The sequence below is a fragment of the Meriones unguiculatus genome, chromosome 4 (assembly GCF_030254825.1).
Source record: "Meriones unguiculatus strain TT.TT164.6M chromosome 4, Bangor_MerUng_6.1, whole genome shotgun sequence".
Classification (NCBI taxonomy): Eukaryota; Metazoa; Chordata; class Mammalia; order Rodentia; family Muridae; genus Meriones; species Meriones unguiculatus.
In genome coordinates this window covers 95,250,876-95,272,300 of record NC_083352.1, presented here as the reverse complement: position 1 = coordinate 95,272,300, position 21,425 = coordinate 95,250,876, and the positions used below count along the sequence as shown (strand labels likewise).

Sequence of the window (21,425 nt, the reverse complement as noted above, 5' to 3'; positions counted from 1 at the left end):
GTCAGCAGAGATGAGGCTTGTGTTCTGCCTATAGGCTGTGAGGAGAGTCAGTCATTGCCTTGTCTAGCTCCTAGACTCAACCTGTTTGTCAGAGGACAACTGTGGGTGTTGGTCCTTGCTTTCTATGTGGTTTGAGATGGACCTCTTGCTTTGTGGCTCCACAGGCCATGAGCTTTCGGGGAGTCTCTTATCTCTTTTCTCCGCCCTGCCATGGAATGCTGGGCTATATATACATGCTTCCAGGCTCTGTTTTATATGCGCTCTGGGGGTTCTGACTCAGTTCTTCACCCTTGTACAGCAAAGCGCTTCACTCCCTGAGCCATCCCCCTCAGCCTGACTCTGCATCTTCTATGCCAGCTGTGTAGATGTCCACATCGCTGACCCTGCACCCTGCCTTCACGTTTGGCTTTCTGTCTCCCACGAGGACCTGTTCCGGTAATCCAGGATAATCTCTGCATTTCGGAACCATTGATCTAACCACAGCTATAGAGCCTGCCCACAAATAGTGAGGTGTCTAGCTTCTGGATGGGACGTCGGCATCTTTGGGGAAGGGAGGGAGAGTGCAGCCTGGCTTACCACCATAAACACGAGTGCTTTACAGAAAACAAACCAGAATGGAACAGACAAGCTTGGGGGAGGAGCAGAGAACGTTACAGTGTGTCCTCACTAAAACCACTCGGTCAGCTTGTCCTGCCTCAGCGGCCGGCTATGCCCCATCCCTCGAGCTTTCTTCCATCTAGATCTTGTGTCCCTAGAATCTTCTCAGCAAGTTCATTTCTCATCATCCCACCGTATAGCTGCGCAAACCGACAAGCCAGCTCTGGCCCCGGGTTTCCCTTGACTCTGCACCAGGTCTACCTGCCACAACCCTTGCTTCCTTTTTCCCTCCTTACCCCATGGCTTTCATGGAACCGGAAGATGTTGGAGCCTGCTCTGCTACAGAACGCACGCAGGTCTGCCGTTTCCACAGCAGTTTCCAAATTATTATTATTTTTCGTTTGTTTGTCTTTTGAGACAGGGTTTCTCAGTGTAGCCTTGGCTGTCCTGGAACTCTGTAGACCAGGCTGGCCTGGCACTCAGAGATCCGCCTGCCTCTGCCTCCTAAGTGATGGTACTGAAGGCATGCACCACCACTGCCCAGTGTTTAATTATTATTTTTATATTTAGGTCTGTTGTGTCGGGTCTGGACTCCCCTGCCAAGACTAGCTCCATGGAAAAGAAACTTCTCATCAAAAGCAAAGAGCTGCAAGACTCTCAGGACAAGTGTCACAAGGTATTTATCTCCGCAGCCGGCCTCCGTCCTTGCTCCAGGATCCTCCCGTCAATATATGCCAAGGGATCCGCCAGGGGGCGCTGCTGGCGCTGAGCCTGCCGATCCATAGAGAGCGAGGTGCCGCCTCCCTCGCTGAAGTCGCGCCTCCAGCAGCTCGGAGGGACATGAATTCGGGCCTAGACGTTGCCATAAATTCTTTAAATCTTAACCAGAGGAGGCCCTGGATTTAAAACGGCCCGTTTCTCAGCATGACCCAGCCCGATGTCCACTTCTTACGGCAGGTGGCCTGGGTCCTCACCTGGGGCTGAGAAGCGTCCCATCTGCTCGGAGTGAGGCGAAGTCTGTCTTCCTAGTCTTTTAACACTCCTGCTTATGTCACTGCGGCCACTGTGTTGATTATGCTCAGCGTCTCTTAACACTCACTGTTCCTGCCCAGAGGCAACTCTCTGAAAACTTAATAAAAAACCAGTGCTTGTGTGGGACTCCTAAGAGTGCAGACGAATAATTACCTCTCGGCCTTGTCCTGGATCTGTCCTCTAGATCTTTGCAAGGAGATGGGGGGGATCAAGATGGATTTAGGATAAAATTAAAGTGACGTCTGTGTAAGCCAAACCAATTCCAAAAAAAAAAAAAAAAAAAAAAAAAGAGGCAAACAGGTGAAAAATGATGATGGTGGCTTCTATGCTAAGTGGGTTAGAGAAGTGACCGAGCGAAGCAGGACTTGGATGACAGGAGTGACCTAGCGTTTGGTGACTGTCTTTTTGAAGAACTGTATGCTCCTGTGCGAAGAAGCAATGGTATTTCCATCCCAGCTCTTGGTGAATTAGCGGTAACCGCCCCCCAGACCACCAGGTGGCCTAGGGGCCTGCTTGACGTGTGCTTGCTCCCATGGCACCTCCCGGGGCCCTTTTAACCTGTCCGTGTGTTTATTTCAGATGGAGCAGGAAATGACCCGGTTACATCGGAGAGTGTCAGAGGTGGAGGCTGTACTTAGTCAGAAGGAGGTGGAGCTGAAGGCCTCTGAAACTCAGAGATCCCTCCTGGAGCAGGACCTTGCCACCTACATCACAGAGTGCAGTGTGAGCCTTCCCCAAAGCCCCCTTCCCTTGGAGGCGGCACTTCCTGTCGTGCGTGTCTCATCCTGTTCCATGACAGCTCCATGAGGCACATCACAGCCAATGGCAGAGAGTAGAGACAGACCGAGTTGAAAGGCAAGCTCTGAGATTGGCAGAGAGAACAGCATGAGCTAGGTGTGAGGTCCCCCAGGAATCGGACTGGAGCGTTCAACAGAAACCCCATGTGGGCTGCTGAGCATCACAGAGCTCAGAGGTGGAACTCAAGTGTCACCGAAGCCTTCCACAGAGGGTGCTGACATCAGTCCCAGCCTCTCTGTCTGTGCTGTGTCTGGCATGATCAGCTTTGAGGACTTGAACTCCCAAATTTGTACCAGAAAACATAATTTGAATCTATCTGAAATCAATTTTTTATTCCCTTAGAAGCATTACAGTGCCAAGGAAATTCAGCCTTTGAGACCCAAACCCTCTGTCATTATTTCTCATGCGACTCCATTTTTTTTCCTTTCCTTCACAATAGTAGACTGTCTTATCCATTGTCTCGTGGACTCTCTCATTCAGGTGTTTTTCTAATGTGCCCAATTAAATAGTCTTAAGACATTGAATCACACATTTATAAAGTTTTTCTTTTTTTTCTTTTTCTCACAAGGGAGAGGAAATCTATAGGATGTGGCTGATTAAGAATAACTGCTATGTTTGCGTTCCAGACTTGGCTGCCTTTCAGTGGTGGGTGAAGTTATTCAGCTGTGTGTTTCAGCTGTCTCTTTGAGTGCTGTTGAAGCACGGAGGGAAACTGGTGGACGAAAGGTGTCCAGGACATTGGTCAGGAGGTGGTTAGGTTAGTCAGCTGGACTCTGAAACGACAGCTGGGAAGGCGATGAGGCCGATGCTTCTTTGAAACACTACTGGGAGAGTCTGGAAAAGCTCTTCCTAGTCTAGAATGCCCTAGATAGTCATGGAGGTGGTGGTTGTAAGAGACACGGGATCTTACTGGTTTACAATCCCAAAAACACAAGTAAGTACCTGCCAGGATAGGGAGACGATGCTAGGTGGTTAGCTGCTAGAGTTTCAGGCTCTGCCCCTGCAAAGTTGCGATGACATTTCTTCCACCAAGTAGCTTTTACAGGGTGAAAACTGGAATCGGCAACCGCTGCGAGTTGTCAACTGTGTTCTGCCACCCGAGACCTTCCCGGTGTCTGCGAAGCTCTCCTAATGAACCTTTTCAACCAGAACAGGATCCACGGGGCATCCCTATTAAAATCTTTGCTTTCCGCAGAGCTTAAAGCGAAGTTTGGAGCAGGCGCGGATGGAGGTGTCGCAGGAGGATGACAAAGCGCTGCAGCTTCTCCATGACATCAGAGAGCAGAGCCGGAAGCTCCAGGAGATCAAGGAGCAGGTATGGCTGCTCGCTCAGAGCCATGTGGCCCGAAGCTGGCCCGAACCACTAACTTCAGGCATGTTTGAGAGGCAGAGGTTGCCGGAATAAAGGGTGGGGACACAGAGGGAGTGAGATAGGCAGACAGGTCGCGCCAAACCTCAACTTCTCCATAATCTATAAATCACAGCAGCCGGCTTGCTCTTCTCCTTTTGAAGGCTGCAACTCACAATAACCGCCGCTTTTAATAAGGCGCACAGGTGGGCAGATTGCAGCCTAGGGGGCAGAGCTGGCCTCCTGCCTGCTGTCTGTGGCCCTTAGACTGAGAGTGGCTTTTCTATTCTTAAGTGATTGGGGAAAGAAAGAAGAAGAAAAATACTTTATGGCATGCGATTCTGTGAGAGTTAAATTTCAGTTTGCGCAAAGTTTTTTTTTTTGGAACACAACCGTACTCACTTATGGTGGCTTGTGCGCTAAACCAAAGGGAAACCGAAGGGAGCAGTTTGCACAGAGGGTGCGGCCCTCAAGATAAAACTGCTTACTCTGTCTTTTTTCCAAAAGTTTACCAGACCCTGCTTTGGATGATCCCAAAAGAATTCAGTATTTTTATAGCTCTTCAGATGCACTTTCAGTTGTCGAGAGAGACCAAGATGATTCATAGTTTCACATATTGTTTAAAAAAAAAAATCGTAGAAGAAAAGTTTGAGCTATTGAGAGCAGTTAGAATTAACACAGTAAATCTGAGTACACAAAGCCCTCCTGAGTTTCCAGAAGAGAACAGAGACCTTTAAACAGCCTACTCCTTTTCCCCCCAATCTTTCTAAAAAGGTTTTCTCTTTAGAGGCTCATTTTTATATCGCCTCATTGTTTTCTTTTTAGCTTGGGCTTTTTTTTTCTGTCTTTGAAGAAACTGTAAATAGAAACTTTAATGAAGAGATGGAAATGAGTAATTGGAGAGCTGAATTATCAGCTGCCAGGCAACTCTCATTCACTTCAGGAAACCTAATGGGAACACTGGTGGAGAGCCTTCTCGTCCCTGGGTATCGCAGACTTGGCCATCTGGGTGGTGCAAGTGAATGAAATTTCTGCAGATAGCTCAACCCGTTAACCATTCTTTAAAGAAACTATTATCTTGGGCTGCGGGGGGTGGGAGGGGGGCTTGTATGTATACTCTCCTTTTCACCTCAATATTTTTTAAATGATAGGTTGACACCCTCCTGCTGTGTAAGAACATTATAAAGAAATGTTCACAGGGAACTTTGCAAATGGGCCGTCAGGTCTGTGCACAGTGCTCATTCCGAGGCTCTGAAGGGCACAGTCGTGCCCTGGGACTTCTGTTTTGACAGGTGACTCATATCCCTTTCAGCAACATAGTTTTTCTTTCTTTCTTTTTTTGTTCCATCCTGAAGGTTGCAAGAAGTAGGGTTCTTTATCTCTCATCAATTCTTTGTGTTTGGAAATTAATTTTGGGGACATCCTGGGGAAATGAAAGCTGCCTTTGGCCACCAGAGGGAGCAGCTGGTGTCCGTGAGTTCCATAGAAAGAGAATTAATCAGGACATTTTGAAAAGCCTATGCTGGTGGTTGAGTTCAAAGAGATGTCTTTTGTGATTCATATCACAGCCGGCATGCATGTGGAGTTTCAGATTTAATGACTGCCAAAACTTCTGATGGGGCCAGAGAAAACTTTTTGGTTCTGGATTTTACTTCTCATCCTTCTCATCAAAGAAGGATATGTTAAACATGACTCTTTTTTTTTTTTTTTTTTTTTGTATGTGCAGGCTGTTTATAGACAAAGAGAAGGCTTTCTTTTACGGCTTACAGCAAACACGTAGTATTTAGTTTTTGGCACACTTAACTTCTCACGGATTTAAGGTGAATCCCCAGATTTTCCTTCCAGAATTGTACTCCTGCTCATTTTTGTTTTTAATCCTCTGTTTTAACCCAGTTATTTCTTTGGGAGCATGTCTAGCAGGCACTTCTCATAGTCTGACTCCAACCCCACAAAACAGAGTGACAGTTCTTCTCAGAAATCATTTGTGCCCCCAGGACTTCCAGGGAATACGACCATCCCCACAAAGTCCCGAATCTCTGTATGGGAAGACTCGCTGCACGTGGACAGTCAGTGGTCTCTTTCTCCATCCTGACCCTTTCCCCTCAGCACCGGGAGTCATTCCATGCTGAGCTACAGCAGCTTCCTCAGCTGCCTTGCAGACAGACCTCGTGCTGTGCACTCAGCTCCCTTCTGCAGCCAGGGGCTTGCCAAGCTGTGGCTTTATAGGATTTCCTCAGAGTCTCCTATAATGGAAGACAGGCTGGCGAGAGAGTCCCTTCAGCTGCCTGTAGTGGTTGAGCCAGGACTCCTGGAGCAGGAAGAGACGATGCTTCTTTTCCCTCCCAGTGCAGACAGCTCAGGAGATGGAGGCATCAGGCTGGGGACCAGGGCAGGGGCTTTCGCCCTTGCTCTGGAAAAGAAACACAACAGTTACGTTTTCTTCACAAGTTTAAGAACAAAAAGGGAGCTTGAGGGCTGGAGAGATGGCTCTGTGGATAAAGGCGCTTGCCTCCACTCATGGTCACCACACTTGATCCCTGGGACACACATGGCAGGAGTGTCCAAAGTCCTGCAGGTTGTCCTCTGAGCTCCACAAGCCATACCATGGTATGGACAGACAGACAGACAGACAGACACACACACACACACACACACACACACACACACGAATAAATGTCATACTTTTTTTTTAAAGGATGACCTTGAGACAAAAGGTGCCAAAGACCTAGATCTTTGCTGCCTTCTTGGCTTGAGAGGTCATGTCTTCTGGCAGGCTTCTGTTTACGCTGTCAGCATAACGGGCTTGGGGGCAGGGGGCCACCGTACTTTTAGGATGGGACAATGATCTGGAGTAATAACTATCACATAATACTCCAGTATTGTATCTTCTCTTGTATGTCGCCCTGGCTGGCCTTCAACTTGGGATCCTCCTGCCTCAGTCTCCCAAGTGCTCAGATTACAACAGTGTACCACCACACTTGGCCTAATTTTTTTCCTTTAAATTAAAAAAATGAGCTTTTTAGGTCATAAGTATTGCTTTTATAGATAGTATTAACATTTTAATACTATATGAATATAGTCTTAAAGTCTGATAATGTAAAATATGACTATATGAGTGTATATGTGTATTTGCATATATGTAAATATATGGATATATATATATATATTTTTTTTTTTTTTGCTGTTTTTGAGACAGGGTCTCATATAACCCAGGCTGGCCTCTAACTTGCTATGTATTTGAGGATGACCTTTGAACTCCTGATCCTCCTTTTCTGGCTCCTAAGTGCTGGGATTACAGACACGTCACTTCAGTCTTCTTCCTCTTTTTCTTCCTCCTCTGTTTCTTTTTTTTCCTAAGGGATGAAAGGAAGGTCCCATGCTAAGAGTCATGACAATCATAAGGTACCCTGGATAAGGAGGGTATGACAGAGCCCCATGTGAAGGCCGTGCCATTTCACTATGGCCCGTGTCCCGGGTCAGATGACTGAAGTTCTGTCATTGAGCACCATCTGCTTTGGGTATGCTACACAGGACGGTCACGAGCCCATGGTCCCAAGGCTGGCCTTCAGTAACAGAGCACTGCTTGGTGGGAGGGAGCGGTTAACGTCCATGCTCCCTCTCTGGCTCATGCTTCCGTCCAGCATGAGCGCTGCCACCTGAGCCCCAGTGCCTGCTCGGCGAGGGCCTGCTGCAGTGAGATGAAGCAGGGGCCTAGCACCTGCTACCGCAGAAGGATAAACTCTGTTGGGCTAGAGGGCTTGGTAGGTGAAAAACACCTGCCACGAAAGTACGACGGCCTTAGTTTGATCCCATCACTCATGTGGTGGGAGAGAGAACTGACCCACTGAAGATTGTTTCCTGACCTCCACATGCGTGCATGCCGTCATGCATGCCCAGAATCATGCACATCACACACACACACACACACAGAAAACACACAGCACACACACACATCACACAAACACACCCATAACAAACAAACACACACAAACTCAACGTACAATATACACATACAGATGGAGCACAAAGGGGAGGGGTAGAGAGAAAGTGCTGTGATAAGTTGCTCAGTGTGATAAATAGCTCAGTGGCAGAACACTTTGCAGGGCGCCCTCTCCAGCGACAGAATGAAGTAACCAAAGTAGAAGTTGCAAAATACTGATTCAAAACGCAGCAGCCCCTGTCTCGGGTGATGTCACAGTTTGAGTGTCTGTGACAGCGACAGCTTAGTTCCCTGTCCTCCCCACATCCTCCCTGCTTCCTCCTACCCTGGTCTTGTCGGGCAGGCTTCATAGTCTTCACATCCAGCCTTGATTTCGCTCCTGACGGGTATTTCTAACCTTGGTTCCTAAGTTTTCAAGGCTGTTGCCTGTTTCTCCTGGTAAATCTCATCGTGTGTGGGTGGGTAGGGGGTGGGGAGCCTTGATTCAAACGTTCTGATTTGGTTTTAAAATGTTTTCATTTTGGAAAACATCGGACTGTTTGGATCATTTTAAGGCTTTTTGCTTCAGGAAACAAGATAATTTTTCTTAGGGAAAAGTGTTTTTTTTTTTTTTTCCCTTCTTCCTCCTGCAAGTTATTTTGTGGCGGTCCAGTGTTCTGTGACTCCTCCAGGTTTCAGGGTGACTTGCATTGCAGGAGCAACACTGAGCTCAGCCTTCCATTCTGAGCCCAGAAAAATTAATGGTGAGAAACTGACAATGATGAGTTTCACCTTCCCAGATGATTTCCTCGGAGGCTTCCAATTACCCTCCAGTGCAGTCTGAAAGGTTAATTTCAAAGCTAGTACCACATCTAATTGTGTGAGGACCACGTGGCATCCAAAGGACAAATCTGTAGAAATGAGCACCCTTGGAGGAGAACCACGCGCAGTTTATCTATATTCAGAGAACAGCCCTATCTGTGCGACTGCTCATCCCTGGGGGGTTTTCTGAACCTGTGCAGTTGTTTGCTCAGAGTGGCTGATTGAGCACGCCTGTTCCTGGTGTGGCCACTCCGGACATGTGGTCCGAATTAGAGCAGTTTAATACTCTTTCCCTGTTCCCTGTCTCCCAACGCCCTTCCGGTTTGCCTCTCTCTCTCTCTCTCTCTCTCTCTCTCTCTCTTTCTCTAGATTCCCACACTCACCTCTTTCTGTCTGTCTATCTGTCCTTCGATGTACAGTTCCCTCCAATGGACATCTTCCTCCATCCTCATGCCTACCTTTTGCTGTAGAGGTCCATCTCCTGTCCTTTGCCCGCTCTTTAGGAGTACCAGGCTCAGGTGGAGGAAATGAGGCTGATGATGAATCAGCTGGAAGAGGACCTCGTGTCGGCCCGGAGACGCAGCGATCTGTATGAATCTGAGCTGAGGGAGTCTCGGCTTGCCGCTGAGGAATTCAAGCGGAAGGCAACCGAATGTCAGCACAAACTGATGAAGGTAGTCAGCCACCCTCCAGGACGGGACTGTGGGGGCACGGCCCTGGATGATCTTCACAAGACGCAAGGCCCCGCTGGCTCAGTGATTGTAGGTTGGAGACACAGTGAGATTCTTTAGAAAAAGCCCTGTCTTTAGTTATAGGTGATAATGAAATGTGTATCTATTGTTTGTCTGTTTGTTGGAATTCTGGTCACACAGGCCATGGAAGCAGAACAGATAGTGACAGTGGCTTGTTGAGGTTTCCCACTATGTTGTATCTTTTTACGTTACAGGCTAAGGATCAAGGGAAGCCTGAAGTGGGAGACTATTCCAAGCTTGAGAAGGTGCGTCTTCTGTGATTGGGTTTGCAATTTGGAACAGTTCATATTTGGACATACTTGTAATATTATCAGTGACTGCTTACCACATAAGAATACTTTTGGAGTGAGTTGGCATATTTAGCATATTTTATTTTTTGGTGAGGGGGATTGACTGCAAGCATTGTCATTGCTGAATTCAGCTTCATGCCTACCCCTACATATTAATGGCTTCTGGATGACCATGTCAGGGTTTAGCTGTGGTTCTAAAAGAGATAAGACATACTTTGTTGTTTTTTTAAGAGAGTTTTGTGTAGCCCAGGCAAGCCCCATCCTCATCGTGTGTTGAGGATGACCTTTACTGCTCCTCTTGACTCATCTACCAAGTGCTGGGATTTTAGGCATGTGCTAGTATTTGATTTTTAAATCTATTATTATTATTATGGTCCTACTTTCTTACAGTAGCACATAAACCCAGGCACTTGTTAAAATTTTTATTGTGGTAAGGCACTGGGCAACTTTCTCTTCATATATGTTGACAGTCCCACAGAAATAGTGCACACCACAGTTTGCCTTGGGACACGCCCACGAGTCTCTTGACAGTCCAGTGTTCTTTCTATGCCAGTAAGTTCTAGAGGCTCCACAGAAACCTGGTGGAAATAGGGCCACACTGCAAGTAGCGAGACGCAGGCGCTGATCCCCATCTGTCTTCTCTCCCGGGCTTTAATTATAGATCAACGCTGAGCAGCAGCTCAAGATCCAAGAGCTCCAGGAAAAGCTGGAAAAGGTAAGTCTGGTTGAGAGGGGCTCCCCCCATTTCCACATACGTGTCCTTACCCAGGCCAGTTGCCAGCACGGGAGATGGTGAAGGGTGTGTCTCTTGAAATATCAGGGTTCTGAATTTAAGTTTTCCCTTTGAGATGTGGCTGCGGTGTTTTTTTAAGAACCAAACTTGTGTGGGACTCCAGGACAGAAACCCACAGGTGGGTTCTCCTGCCTCAGGAGGCCAGGCTCCCCACTGGGCATGTTTGTGGGGAAGCTTGGTTTGTTCTCTACCAGGTCTGGGAAAGCTTCCTCCTCAGGGACTGTGTGCTGGCTCCCTGGTTTTGTGGTGTGATTGTGTGTGTTGGGAGTGGGGAGGTGTGGACAGAGTTTGCGCTAATGACCCTGCTCAGTAGTACTTTTAAAACTTCGATGGACCCTGCTTTAGCTCTATAAAGGAATAATTGACAAATAGTAAGCATATATTTATAGTGCTCAAAATGGTGTTTTGATGTGTATATTCAGCTTTGACATGTCAGGCTAATTGGCATCTTCGTCACATCTTGCCTCTTGAGAGGGCGGAGGGATGGTGACTGGGACATGGTTTCTATATCCGATCATCTGCGAACATGCTTGCTGGCTGCCTTAATAAGGGCAGTTTTGACTTCTTTTAAAAATGTACTGTGATGGCCTGAACAGTGGTGTTGCATTTCCGTTTTAGCCTTTCCAAGTCACTAAGCACATCTGTGTGATTGGATGACACATCTCTGGGAAGTTTTCACCATTTATCAATGAAAGCCTATACATGTCCAATGCGTCTCCTTCTATTTGACTGAAATAATTAAGATTAGCTTAAACATTACAACAGAAGAACATTCCGTCACATTTCGGGGCCCACTGACTCCCGTATGGCATATTGCAGGTCTCAGAATCAGTGTTTTATCGTAGTCCCCACTTACTTTTCCTCACCACAGTCTCGCTATGTAGCCCAGGCTGGCAGTGAGCTCATTACCCTCCTCCTAGCTGCTGGCATCACAGGCCCATGCCAGACAACTGGCTGCACTTGTTAAAACTTCAGTTCACGCAATACACGTGAGGATTCTTTATATACGTCTTATGTGTACCATGAATGCACATGCATTTTTATTTGCCTCCTAAATTCAGACATCACCCACTGTGCTGTAAAAGTTGTAGTGCAGGTTAGACCAAAATAAAAGTTAATAAATGACAAAATTGAGAGGCTTAGCACCCCACCGGGCCCTGTCGATCGTCACAGGTACCAAGGCTACTACAGTCCTTGAAAGGCCACAGCTCGGCTCCCTTGTTTTCTTGTCATAGCTCTCTACTTGTTCCCCGCAGGAAGAGCAGTTCGAAGGAACGAGATTAACACTGGATAGACGAGCTCTTTGATACCTTCTTGTCTGGTTCTGTATGTTGCATTAAGTCGACAGTCACCCCCAGACAGAGAAGTATATTGTTTGCAACTGTGGGACCAGTCCCAAATTCAGCAGTATTAAAAGCCAGCATATGCCCAACATATACAAAATGCACAGCAAACGAATGCTTATGTGTTTAAAAATGGATCCTGATGCGATGAGTGTCTCCTGCTTTCTCCGTGTCTGCTTTTCCCACATGAGTACATGTAGACATCTGTGTCCTGCCCTTTTTCTCCCGTCAGGCTGTCAAAGCCAGCACAGAGGCCACAGAGCTCCTGCAGAACATCCGCCAGGCGAAGGAGCGAGCTGAGAGGGAGCTGGAGAAGCTGCATAATCGAGAAGATTCTTCCGAAGGCATCAGAAAGAAGCTGGTCGAAGCGGAGGTGAGCGGGGGGCCCTCTCCTCAGCCCAAGGTGGGCTGACCCCAGCTAACCTCATTTTTGACCCTGGTTGTGCTAGGGCAAGGAGACCATAATGCCATCACCTACTCCTGTTTGACCAAACTTCTTCCCCTCTGAAGATCCTTTTGAAACTCGACAGCCTTGGAAGCCCATCTCTGAAGCAAGGCCTGGATGGGTTGCCCTGGCTGCTTCCGTCTGGTCTCCGTACTGATCTGGATGACCTTTATATTTTCTCTAGGCTCACTGGCTGCCGCTCTGAGGTTTTCTTTTCCTTCCCTGTGTTTTGCTGTTTCTAACACAATGCAGGTTTAACCCGTTGGTCTCCCCAGCTTCGCCCCTTATCTGCATCGGTGACTCTGGGCCTGCATTTTGGGCCCTTTCCCATCAGGTTCTTTGTTGTTGTTGTTGTTGTTGTTGTTGAAAACATTTATATAATTATACGAAACCATGAGTAGCTTTTCACTGTCAAACAGTGCAGACAAATAGAGTACAAAGTGATAATCTTTACCAGTCTCTGCCTCTCTGCTCCCTCCCATCTCCCCCCCCCCCCCAAAATCCCTCATCAGTGTTTGTCTTTCAAAATGGATTGTAACATAATCAGTTTCACTGTGTTGTCTGTCCCTGGGTCTTTTCACTTCCCCACCACAGTCTGTATGTAACTCTGCCTGTACATGGGTGTCTGGGGCTGTCCTCATCCACATTCCTGGCTTTTTCCCACTGTTGCCCTGAAATCCTGAGCATGTGTGTGGACAGTGCCTCGAGATTAGAGTGACCCCGATGCTGTCTCCAGAAACTGGCTCTTTTAGTTTCTTCATGCGGGTCAGGGCCACAAGCATTCTTTTGGTTGCCCAAGCCTGGAAATCTTGGCATCATCTACTTGTCCCTGAGTGTAGCCATTAGTGACTCGCCAAATCCTATAAATACAAACAACATGATTCTCCCTTTTGCCCTCTGCTTCTGTAGTCTTCCTCATGGTCCGGACCCTATCCTTCTTAGATGAAGCAGTTTCTTGATCTCCAGCTCTGGATCTCTCCTCCTCCCCACCTAACTCCCATAGTGTAGACTCACAGACCTGCAAGTACTCCTGCCCCACTCCAAATCTTTTGAGCAGCCCTTCGACCCGCAAATGTGCTTTCCCTTCTCCTTCCCCAACCCTGCCAACCCTGTTGGTCAGTCTGGGCTTTCCTTGGAGCTGCTGTTGCTTTCTGTCCACCTCTTTCCTCCCCCGAGCTTGCTTTTGTGCGTAAGGCTGCTGTGTGTGTGAATGGCCTCCTGTTCCCCATCCCCATCCTCCGCTGTCTTCCTCACTCCTGAGCTCATGCCCCTGTTGCGCCTGCCTCAACTGTGCAGTTAAACGTCTCCCTTCCTGCTCATCACTCCCCACCGCCCTGTGCGCCTTTTGCTTTATGGTTCTCCCCACTCTTAACCCGTGTTGTGTTTATCTGTTGTTTGTCTTATCTTTTCCAAGGGCAGAGTGACGTCATCTTCCTCTGTATTTCACATGACGCCTAGTGTGGTGCTTTGCAGATAGTAGGTGCTTGGTAAATATTTGAATGAATGAATGCACTCTTGTAATCCACACAGCCTCGCACCTGAATTCTAGAGTTGTCGTCTTCGCCGTTGCTTCAGGTGCCCAAGAGGTTGTCTTCTTGACTGAGTGTCCACTTGTTGAGGGCTCTTTCCCTCGGTTTGCAGGTGGTATGCCCACAGCACTTGCTCCATTAAAACTCTCTGATTGATTCACGACCTACAGGAACGCCGCCATTCTCTGGAGAACAAGGTAAAGAGACTAGAGACCATGGAGCGTAGAGAAAACAGACTGAAGGATGACATCCAGACAAAGTCCCAACAGATCCAGCAGATGGCTGATAAAATTCTGGTGAGCAGGAACGAAAGTTGCAAAGTTCAAAGATAAGAGGTTAGAGGTCTCAAAGGGAAGGGGTCGAGAAGGCTCAAACGTTGTCCCGTGGGCACTGTCACCCAGCTGGTGATGGCGAGAGGAGGTTTCGGAGAGAGCCCTGTAGAGTAGCACGGAGGAGCCAGCCCTGGACATTTCAGCACCGGCAGCAGACCCCCCACTGTTGTTACCGGTTTTTTCTGTTTGCTCTCACCTGGCAGTGAGAAAAATGAAACCGTGCGTTTGTAATTTTTTTGGTTCTTTCTTATACCTTCCTCTCAGCAGACATTTGCTGGGCCGTTACCTTAGCAAAACCAGTGCAGAGAGCCATTGGGGTTTTAGGTTTCTGTGGCCAAAGCCTGGTTCTTGCTTTTACAAAGGAAAGAAGTGAGTCACATGCGTTGTTTTCCTCAGAGTAGTATCTGCCTCAGATTGCTGGCCGCCCACTCACGCTCTCTGCTGCCGCTGGTTGTTATTCTTACTTTACCCCCGTTGCCTCAGCTGGGGCGTCTTTTTTTAGGTTTGTCATCATTCGGATTCTGTCTTCAGCACCGATGACCAAATTAACTTAATGAGGGAACATTGGCCCGGGTGGCTGACATTGCAGGCGTGTTGATGTACCTCCCTGGCTGAGGGTGATGGCGGTGCCTTTGAAGGACTGCCTTTGACTCTGACTCCCAAAGTCACAAGTTTGCTGTCCTGTTTGAGAGGCTCAGGGGTGGCTTGGGGTTCGTGCACAATCCCCCTGTCGGTCCCCTAGGAGAAGGTGGGGAGGGGTATAAATAAGCCGCCTTATCTATCCTCTCTCTCTTCTGGGAAATGGGGAACGCGTAGATGTAAGGAGATGGCTGACTTACAGGCTTCCACAGTATTTAATACCAAACTCTTAACCATCTGGTAGATCTCTCTGGGTATATTCACAAATATAAGGTTGTTCTTGAACAAATGGATAAAAGAGGAATCGGTTAAATGGTTTTGCTTTGCTGCCCAGTCTATATTTATGTGTGTGTGTGTGTCTGCACACAAAGACAGATGTGGTTGTCTGCTCTCTTCTGACCTCTTGTTCTGTCATCAGAATTTCTCTCGGCTGTTGTCAAGCGTGCAAATTTACTGTGAGTAAGGCTAGATCCCACCACTGTTACCCCTTACCTGGCTAATGAGCAATTAGCGAAAGACTTAACTCTTTTGTGGTTCCAAAGTGTTTCTCTGTTTAATGGTGATGTGTTCATTCATTCATTCAACAAATATTTAATGAGCTTCTACTATGTGCCAGGCCCTGTTCCAGGAGCTGGAAATGTAACAGTGAACACCAGTAACTGCATGACACAAGGAAGAGTTGCTCTAATGCATATAGTAAAAGATATATTTTTAAAAAATGACAACAACAACAAAAAATGCAAAACTACCAAGTAGTGAGGTGTAAGTGGTTGGATTCTGGACTGTAAATTACCATTCATATAGTCTTCAGTCTCAGCTGTCTGGATGGTGGGGTTTTATTTTAACCAATTTTTAGATTTCTGTCCCCATTTCTGTGCCATTTTATGAGGACTGAACCCAAGAAAGGATGATTATGAAGTGATTTGAAACCAACCAGAAAAGTAAAGTTCCTTTATCCAAATGTACCTCGTTACCTGCCCAAGTGCCTTTGTGTGTTGGTGTCTGTGCCTTCGTTTTAGCAGAATGTGCCACTTGCTCAAGAACCTTGTGCTCAGCCTGCAGGGTATATGGGACATGGGCCAAGAGCTGTCCTTCATACTGTCATACAGCGATGTTGCTGGTGAATGGGGCCCAAACATCTTTGCTCTAGAATGCTTGCTGTTCTGATGAGAAGTTTCAAAATGGCTAATGGGGGGTGGGGGGGCTCGTCATGTCACCATCTCTGCTTCAATCGAAGGAATCTTTGCGTGGAGTCCTTTAGTGACCATGTACAGACCCCACAAACTGTTCTTGTTAACGAGACTGCTGCTTACGCTCAACTTCCCGAGAGCACATCTGGTTGATTGCCGGGGGTTTTGGGCACCTGCTCTCGAGACTGAACATTTTCACGGCCCGCAGAGCAAAGCCTGTGTGTGCAGACTTGCGAGTTTCCAAAGCTTTTGTCTCCAATGTTTGTGTGTGCGTGCGTGACTCTCGAAAGCACTCCCCTGCCTTCTGTCTTGTGAACATTTCCCATATAATTTCCTCATTCTTCAGAATTCTCCATCATTGCTTCCACTTCACAGAAACAATTCATAATAGCACGAAGAGAAGAGAACTTGGGAGTAATGACTTCTGATGTTAGTAATTAACTAATGGGCCCAGATTCCTGCTTTAGACGCTCCTGTGTCTGCACTTAGAGCGTCTTCTGCGAATTGGATGCCGCCTTTTGTGAAAGGTTGGTTTATAATACACAGGCAAATGAGTGGGTGTACCTTTCAAATGAACCACAGTTTTGTTTAAAGGCAGAAAAAGCGCTAACAGAAGCAAGAGAGCCTTCACCTTGAGCTGCTTACCCGACTCCAGCTTCTCTCCTTTTCCCTCAGGCATACACCGCCATTTTCTTCACCAGTGCCCCTCTTCCCATTCGCACTGCTCCCCACAAGCACCGTGTCACGTGCCCATCTCCATGTTCACGCTTCCTGCGTGCCAGTCACGTACAATCATCACTCAGAACGCCATGATTATCTTTATACTTATGCTAATCGTAACATTAGCTTTCCTTTTTAGCGAGGGTTCTTGAGCAATGCTTTTATGAATGAGGACGACCCAAAGTATCGTTATCTCCGTAATAAATTAAAGTCCCTTCTCTTATTTAAGGCTGATGAACATTAATGGTGTAAGTAGCCCAAGGCTCAAGATAGTGGTCAGGGTCGGTGCCACGCTGACCTCTCGAAGGCTACCTTGTCACTCGTATTTCTCTGTGTAAAGTCGAGCTGCTGCCTCTGTCTGACCTGTCACGCCAGCGTATCTCTGATCGCAGCCCGGCAGCCCACTGGCTGTGCGTACATGTGTGTGTGTGTGCTTGGACTTGGGAGAGCCGGGGCCACACGGCAGAGCTGGTTTCCTCCCCCAGAGCCTTAGTCTAGCATTGCAGCAGCAGCAGCTGCCCCTCGCCTGCGGGGCCTGTGGCAGTCAATGCTTCCGGTGAGTGTCTGATGAGCGTTGACGTCCTTCCCTGGGCATGCCTGACTGACGGTTCTTTTGTGTCCAGGAGCTGGAGGAGAAGCATCGGGAGGCTCAGGTCTCAGCGCAGCACCTGGAAGTGCACTTGAAACAGAAGGAGCAGCACTACGAGGAAAAGATTAAAGTAAATGGACCCTTCGACTCGTCTGACAACCACACCTTTGCAGCTTCCCCTCATTCTTGGATCCCTGCATTTGGGCTCACCGCTTGCTAGAGCAAAGGGCAGATTAGTGTAAACGCTATCCATACTGCATGATGCAAGGTTTCAAGTCAGGAGCTTAAAATAGTCTTCACTCTATATTGTGGTTCCATCTTTATTTATTCATTTTTAACCCACTGTGACTCAGGGCATGGTTAATTAGATTTGGACATGCATTCACCACATTCTTTGCCTTTGATTTTCCTTCTGCCTCTCTGAATTGCTTAGGTACTCTTTCCTTCTGTTTAAAGTACATCCATGGGAACTTAATTTTGTGAAGCTCTGATGTTTTGAAAATGTGTTTGTTTTATCCTCATTTTTAATTAAAAAAATGTTTTTGTTATTGTTATATATGTTTGGGTATGTGCATGTGAGTGCAGTACCTAAGGAGGCCCGAAGAGGGCGTAGAATTCCCTGGAGCTGGAGTTACAGATGGTTGTGAGTCCTCTGATGTGGGTGTTGGGAATCGAGCTCAGGTCCTCCATAAGAACAGCCAGCACTTTTAACCTCTGAGCCATCTGCCCAGCTCCGTAGCCTCATGTCTTAGAAATGGCATATATTTGTGGTAAAAAATAATGACATTTGTTCTGACATTTTTTTTTAACATGTCTATCATTTACTTGGTTCACATCTCTGTCTGCACCCCCTCTTGTGTCCTCCACACCCTTGTTGGTTTCTTTCTCCTTCTTAACTAGTCTTCCTTCCACTTTTGTGTTACACAGTTAGTTTTTGAATGTGCATTTTAAATGAGTATATTTGTTATATGTGATAATGTCCACCCTTAATCTCTTTTTTTAAACATTATTGTCTGAGAATTTGATACTAGCATATAATCATGCAATGCATTTTGATCATTTTTACCCCCACTCTTCCCCCAACTCCCTGTGTTCTACCCCTACCCTCTTCCAAGTTTAATTTGTGCCACCCGTGTACACATGCCAGTCTCATTCTTAGGGGTACTGGCTGCTACAATGCTCCTTGGCTGCCCAGCCCATAGCCCTTTGACTTTTATTTTGAAGTCATCTGTAAATCTTGCTGTTAGCTTCTTGAAAATGAGCCTAAACTTTCATTTTTTCCCCTTGGTGTTTTCCTTTGTCTTTAATTCTTCTAAATCTTATTGCTGAGAATTGTTGGGATATCAATTTCTTTTCCCTTATCCTGCTTGAAATATATGAACTTTTGGGTAGATTAGTACATTTTTACTTAATGCCCAGAAAATTAGTGGTCAGTGTATTTCAGGTGTTATTTCTCCATCTTCTGTCTTTGCCACCATTTTGAGAACTTAAATAGACTTGTGCTGGATCTCCTGGAATCCACCCTCTTCCACGATTTCCCTTTCTTTGTCTCTCTGTGCTATATTCCATGTAAGCTCTACTGACATGCTTTTCACTCTGCTAACCCTGTCGTAACTGTGTCTAAACTTCTGACAAACCAATCTGTTGAGATAGTAGTTTTAGGCAGATACTCTATTTGTTTTATTCCCAAGTTTACTAGATTATGGAAGAAATTTTTAATTCCATATATTTATGTTCAGGTCTGTCTTTTATTTCTTGAACTGCAGTAGGCATAGCCATCTGATAATTGGTGTTTTGAAGACTGGCTTTTCTCCCCTCTTTCTTTCTTTCTCATGATGGTTCCCTTTTGTGTTTCTGTCATTTTCTTTGGAAAATTGTTAATGACATTGACTTCTCTTCTCTCGATGCTTAAGGCTATTGAGACTGAAGCTCAGGTTCATTTGGTTCAGCAAACGCCTCTCGTTAGAAACAGCTTTGTGTCTTTCTTTGTCTGCTTCTGCTTGGTTTTTGTTCTGAAATATTTTAATTCTCTTGTCAACCTTCTCACCCCCGCTGCCTGAAAATTGAGCCAATGTCCTTGCACATGACTTTGGTCATTCTATCATATGTGATCTCTTTTCTGTGCAGACATTTTAGTTTGGGATTTGTACTGATTTCCAGATGTTAATGTTTGGAATGAGACAGTAGTCTCCCAGCACATGTGTGTGATGGCAGTGACCCTCTGTGGAATCCTCTGTGTGATCTGAACATGGAAGTGCCTGCCAAAAGCCATGTTCTGTCTTATATCTCTACCCCGCCCCCTCCAACTTCATGATGATCTTCCTGCCAGTTGAACCCCGTCAAATCCAAGATGCTTTCATTCTGGGTTGGAGGCTTGTCCCTTCTGGTACACACACAGCTAATTTGGGGACCCACCACTGCCAGGGTCAACGTCCGATCTAGAGTCATCCTGGCCATGTCTTCCCTTGCACTAGCACCTGGAGAAAAGGGGTGGGACGTGCTCCCTAGACTGGGCTCTGTGTGCTGTGCAGTCTCAGAATCCCTTTGGGCTAGATAGAACTTCATGTTATGGCACCAGGGAATGCTGAGGAAAAGCTCTGCTCCCTTCTGCCTTCTCTCATGGGGTCCACACAAACAGTTGCTTGCTTGTTCTGTACTGTGTTGCTGGTTTCAACTTTTCTTAGGGCTGTTTTGGTCATAGCTCTGATTGTACCTGGAGCCACTGTGTTCTTGCTCATAATTTTAGAGCCACCCTCAGACATCCAACAGAACGGTCACTTGATTGTCCCACTGAGCGCCCCGCTTGCTCTTGACCCTGTTCTCCACCTTCCGCTCTTCTCCAACAACTTTCATTCTATTTTTTTTCACCAGTCAATTCTGGTTTAAAGCCCTCTTTGAAATGGGTTCTTTCCTTTATCATGTGGACCCTTCCCTGCTGACTGGCTCTTTTTTTAGGGATGATGTTCCCAGAAGCTGTAAAGGGCCCCTCACAATAGACATTGTGGGAAAGGCATATTTCAAATCCCATCTGTGACCCCAATTCTGGCAGCTTTATTCCCAGTCTCCTGTTGTCATTCTGGATGGCTGTGGGTAATGTTTGCAAAAGCAAAAATGAGTTCTTTGTGATGAAGAGCATAGGGTCTAGCTTGGTCAAAGACTTATGGGAGTTCAATATCTTCTTTCTTGTCTGTCCCTTGGGGTTTGGGCAGTTGGGGGAGCCAAGTGACTCGCAGAACATTAGGTCAAGCTGGTGGTTAGTGACACAATTACTGTTTTATTTTCCCTCTTTGGGAATAGAAGGTGCTCACAGTAGCAGTATGAGCCCTGAGAGCACACGATTTCTGTCTTCCTGAGAACAGTGTCTTTTTCCAGGGACTTTTCATCTTGGTTCTATCAGAGGGGAAAAACATCTTTCCCCCTCTCTTTTATATTATCTTCCCACTCATGTACTGGCGGGCAGCGTTCTCCTGTCAGAGCATCATCCTCAGCCACCCAGACTCGCCCTGGCCCTCTCGCTCCTCTCCTTCCGAGATGCACGGCTTGGGAGGATCCATAATTCATTTTGTACACATTAGGAGCAAGGCATGTTTCGAAAACTACTGGTGTATTGGCTAAGAAAAATACCCCCAGGTAATGTAATGTTCTCAAATGCTAGGCGCTTCCCTCTCCAGGACTAGGTGCTGGCCAGGCCATCCCCCTCTTTTGTATATGTGTGCATGCACATGTACACACCACACACACACACACACACACACACACACACTGGTTTGGGAGGGGGGCTGCTGACTTGTCTATCCTTTTTTGGCATCTGGCTGCAATACTCACTTTTTCATGTCATTTTAGTGAATAAATAGATTCTGTTTGGGCTTCTTCTTAGAGTCTGGAGGCCTGGAGCCTCTGCTGCTTCCTTCCCCCGACCCCAACTTAGCTTCCTGCGATATTCACATTTTATGTCTCCATAGGTGTTGGACAATCAGATAAAGAAAGACCTGGCTGACAAGGAGAGTCTGGAAAACATGATGCAGAGACATGAAGAGGAGGCCCAGGAGAAGGGCAAAATCCTCAGTGAGCAGAAGGCGGTAGGTATTAAGAATTAACTCCCCAACCTCCCAAGAAGGCTTTTGAGTAAGGCCACGAGTCACTCCATTTCGTCCGATCTCTCCATGACATCCATCGTACGGGGCTTTCTCAGAAACAGCTTCCTGTCCCGTGAGAACAGTAGTGAATTTATGTTCTTTTGTAACTGACCTTTCAGAACGCCTCTGGACAGCCCAGTGGCCCTCAGTC

The 21,425-nt window shown here is 46.8% G+C and overlaps 1 protein-coding gene across 11 annotated transcripts in view; it reads left to right on the top strand.

Annotated features, from left to right (window-relative positions):
• Cit (citron rho-interacting serine/threonine kinase) overlaps nt 1-21,425 on the top strand; it is a 166,053-nt gene that overhangs the window by 80,454 nt on the left and 64,174 nt on the right. For 4 of the 11 annotated variants that reach the window (XM_060382539.1, XM_060382540.1, XM_060382542.1 and 1 more), the window contains 10 exons: nt 1,168-1,273; nt 2,209-2,352; nt 3,623-3,742; nt 9,020-9,277; nt 9,463-9,513; nt 10,220-10,273; nt 11,927-12,067; nt 13,839-13,964; nt 17,173-17,268; nt 21,101-21,217. In XM_060382539.1, the coding sequence (XP_060238522.1) occupies nt 1,168-1,273; nt 2,209-2,352; nt 3,623-3,742; nt 9,020-9,277; nt 9,463-9,513; nt 10,220-10,273; nt 11,927-12,067; nt 13,839-13,964; nt 17,173-17,268; nt 21,101-21,217 (1,213 nt within the window). Of the gene's footprint in view, nt 1-1,167; nt 1,274-1,375; nt 2,071-2,208; nt 2,353-3,622; nt 3,743-9,019; nt 9,278-9,462; nt 9,514-10,219; nt 10,274-11,926; nt 12,068-13,838; nt 13,965-17,172; nt 17,269-21,100; nt 21,218-21,425 lie in introns of those variants that run through there. The other 7 variants (XM_021631771.2, XM_021631773.2, XM_060382543.1 and 4 more) reach the window with 5 other exon arrangements.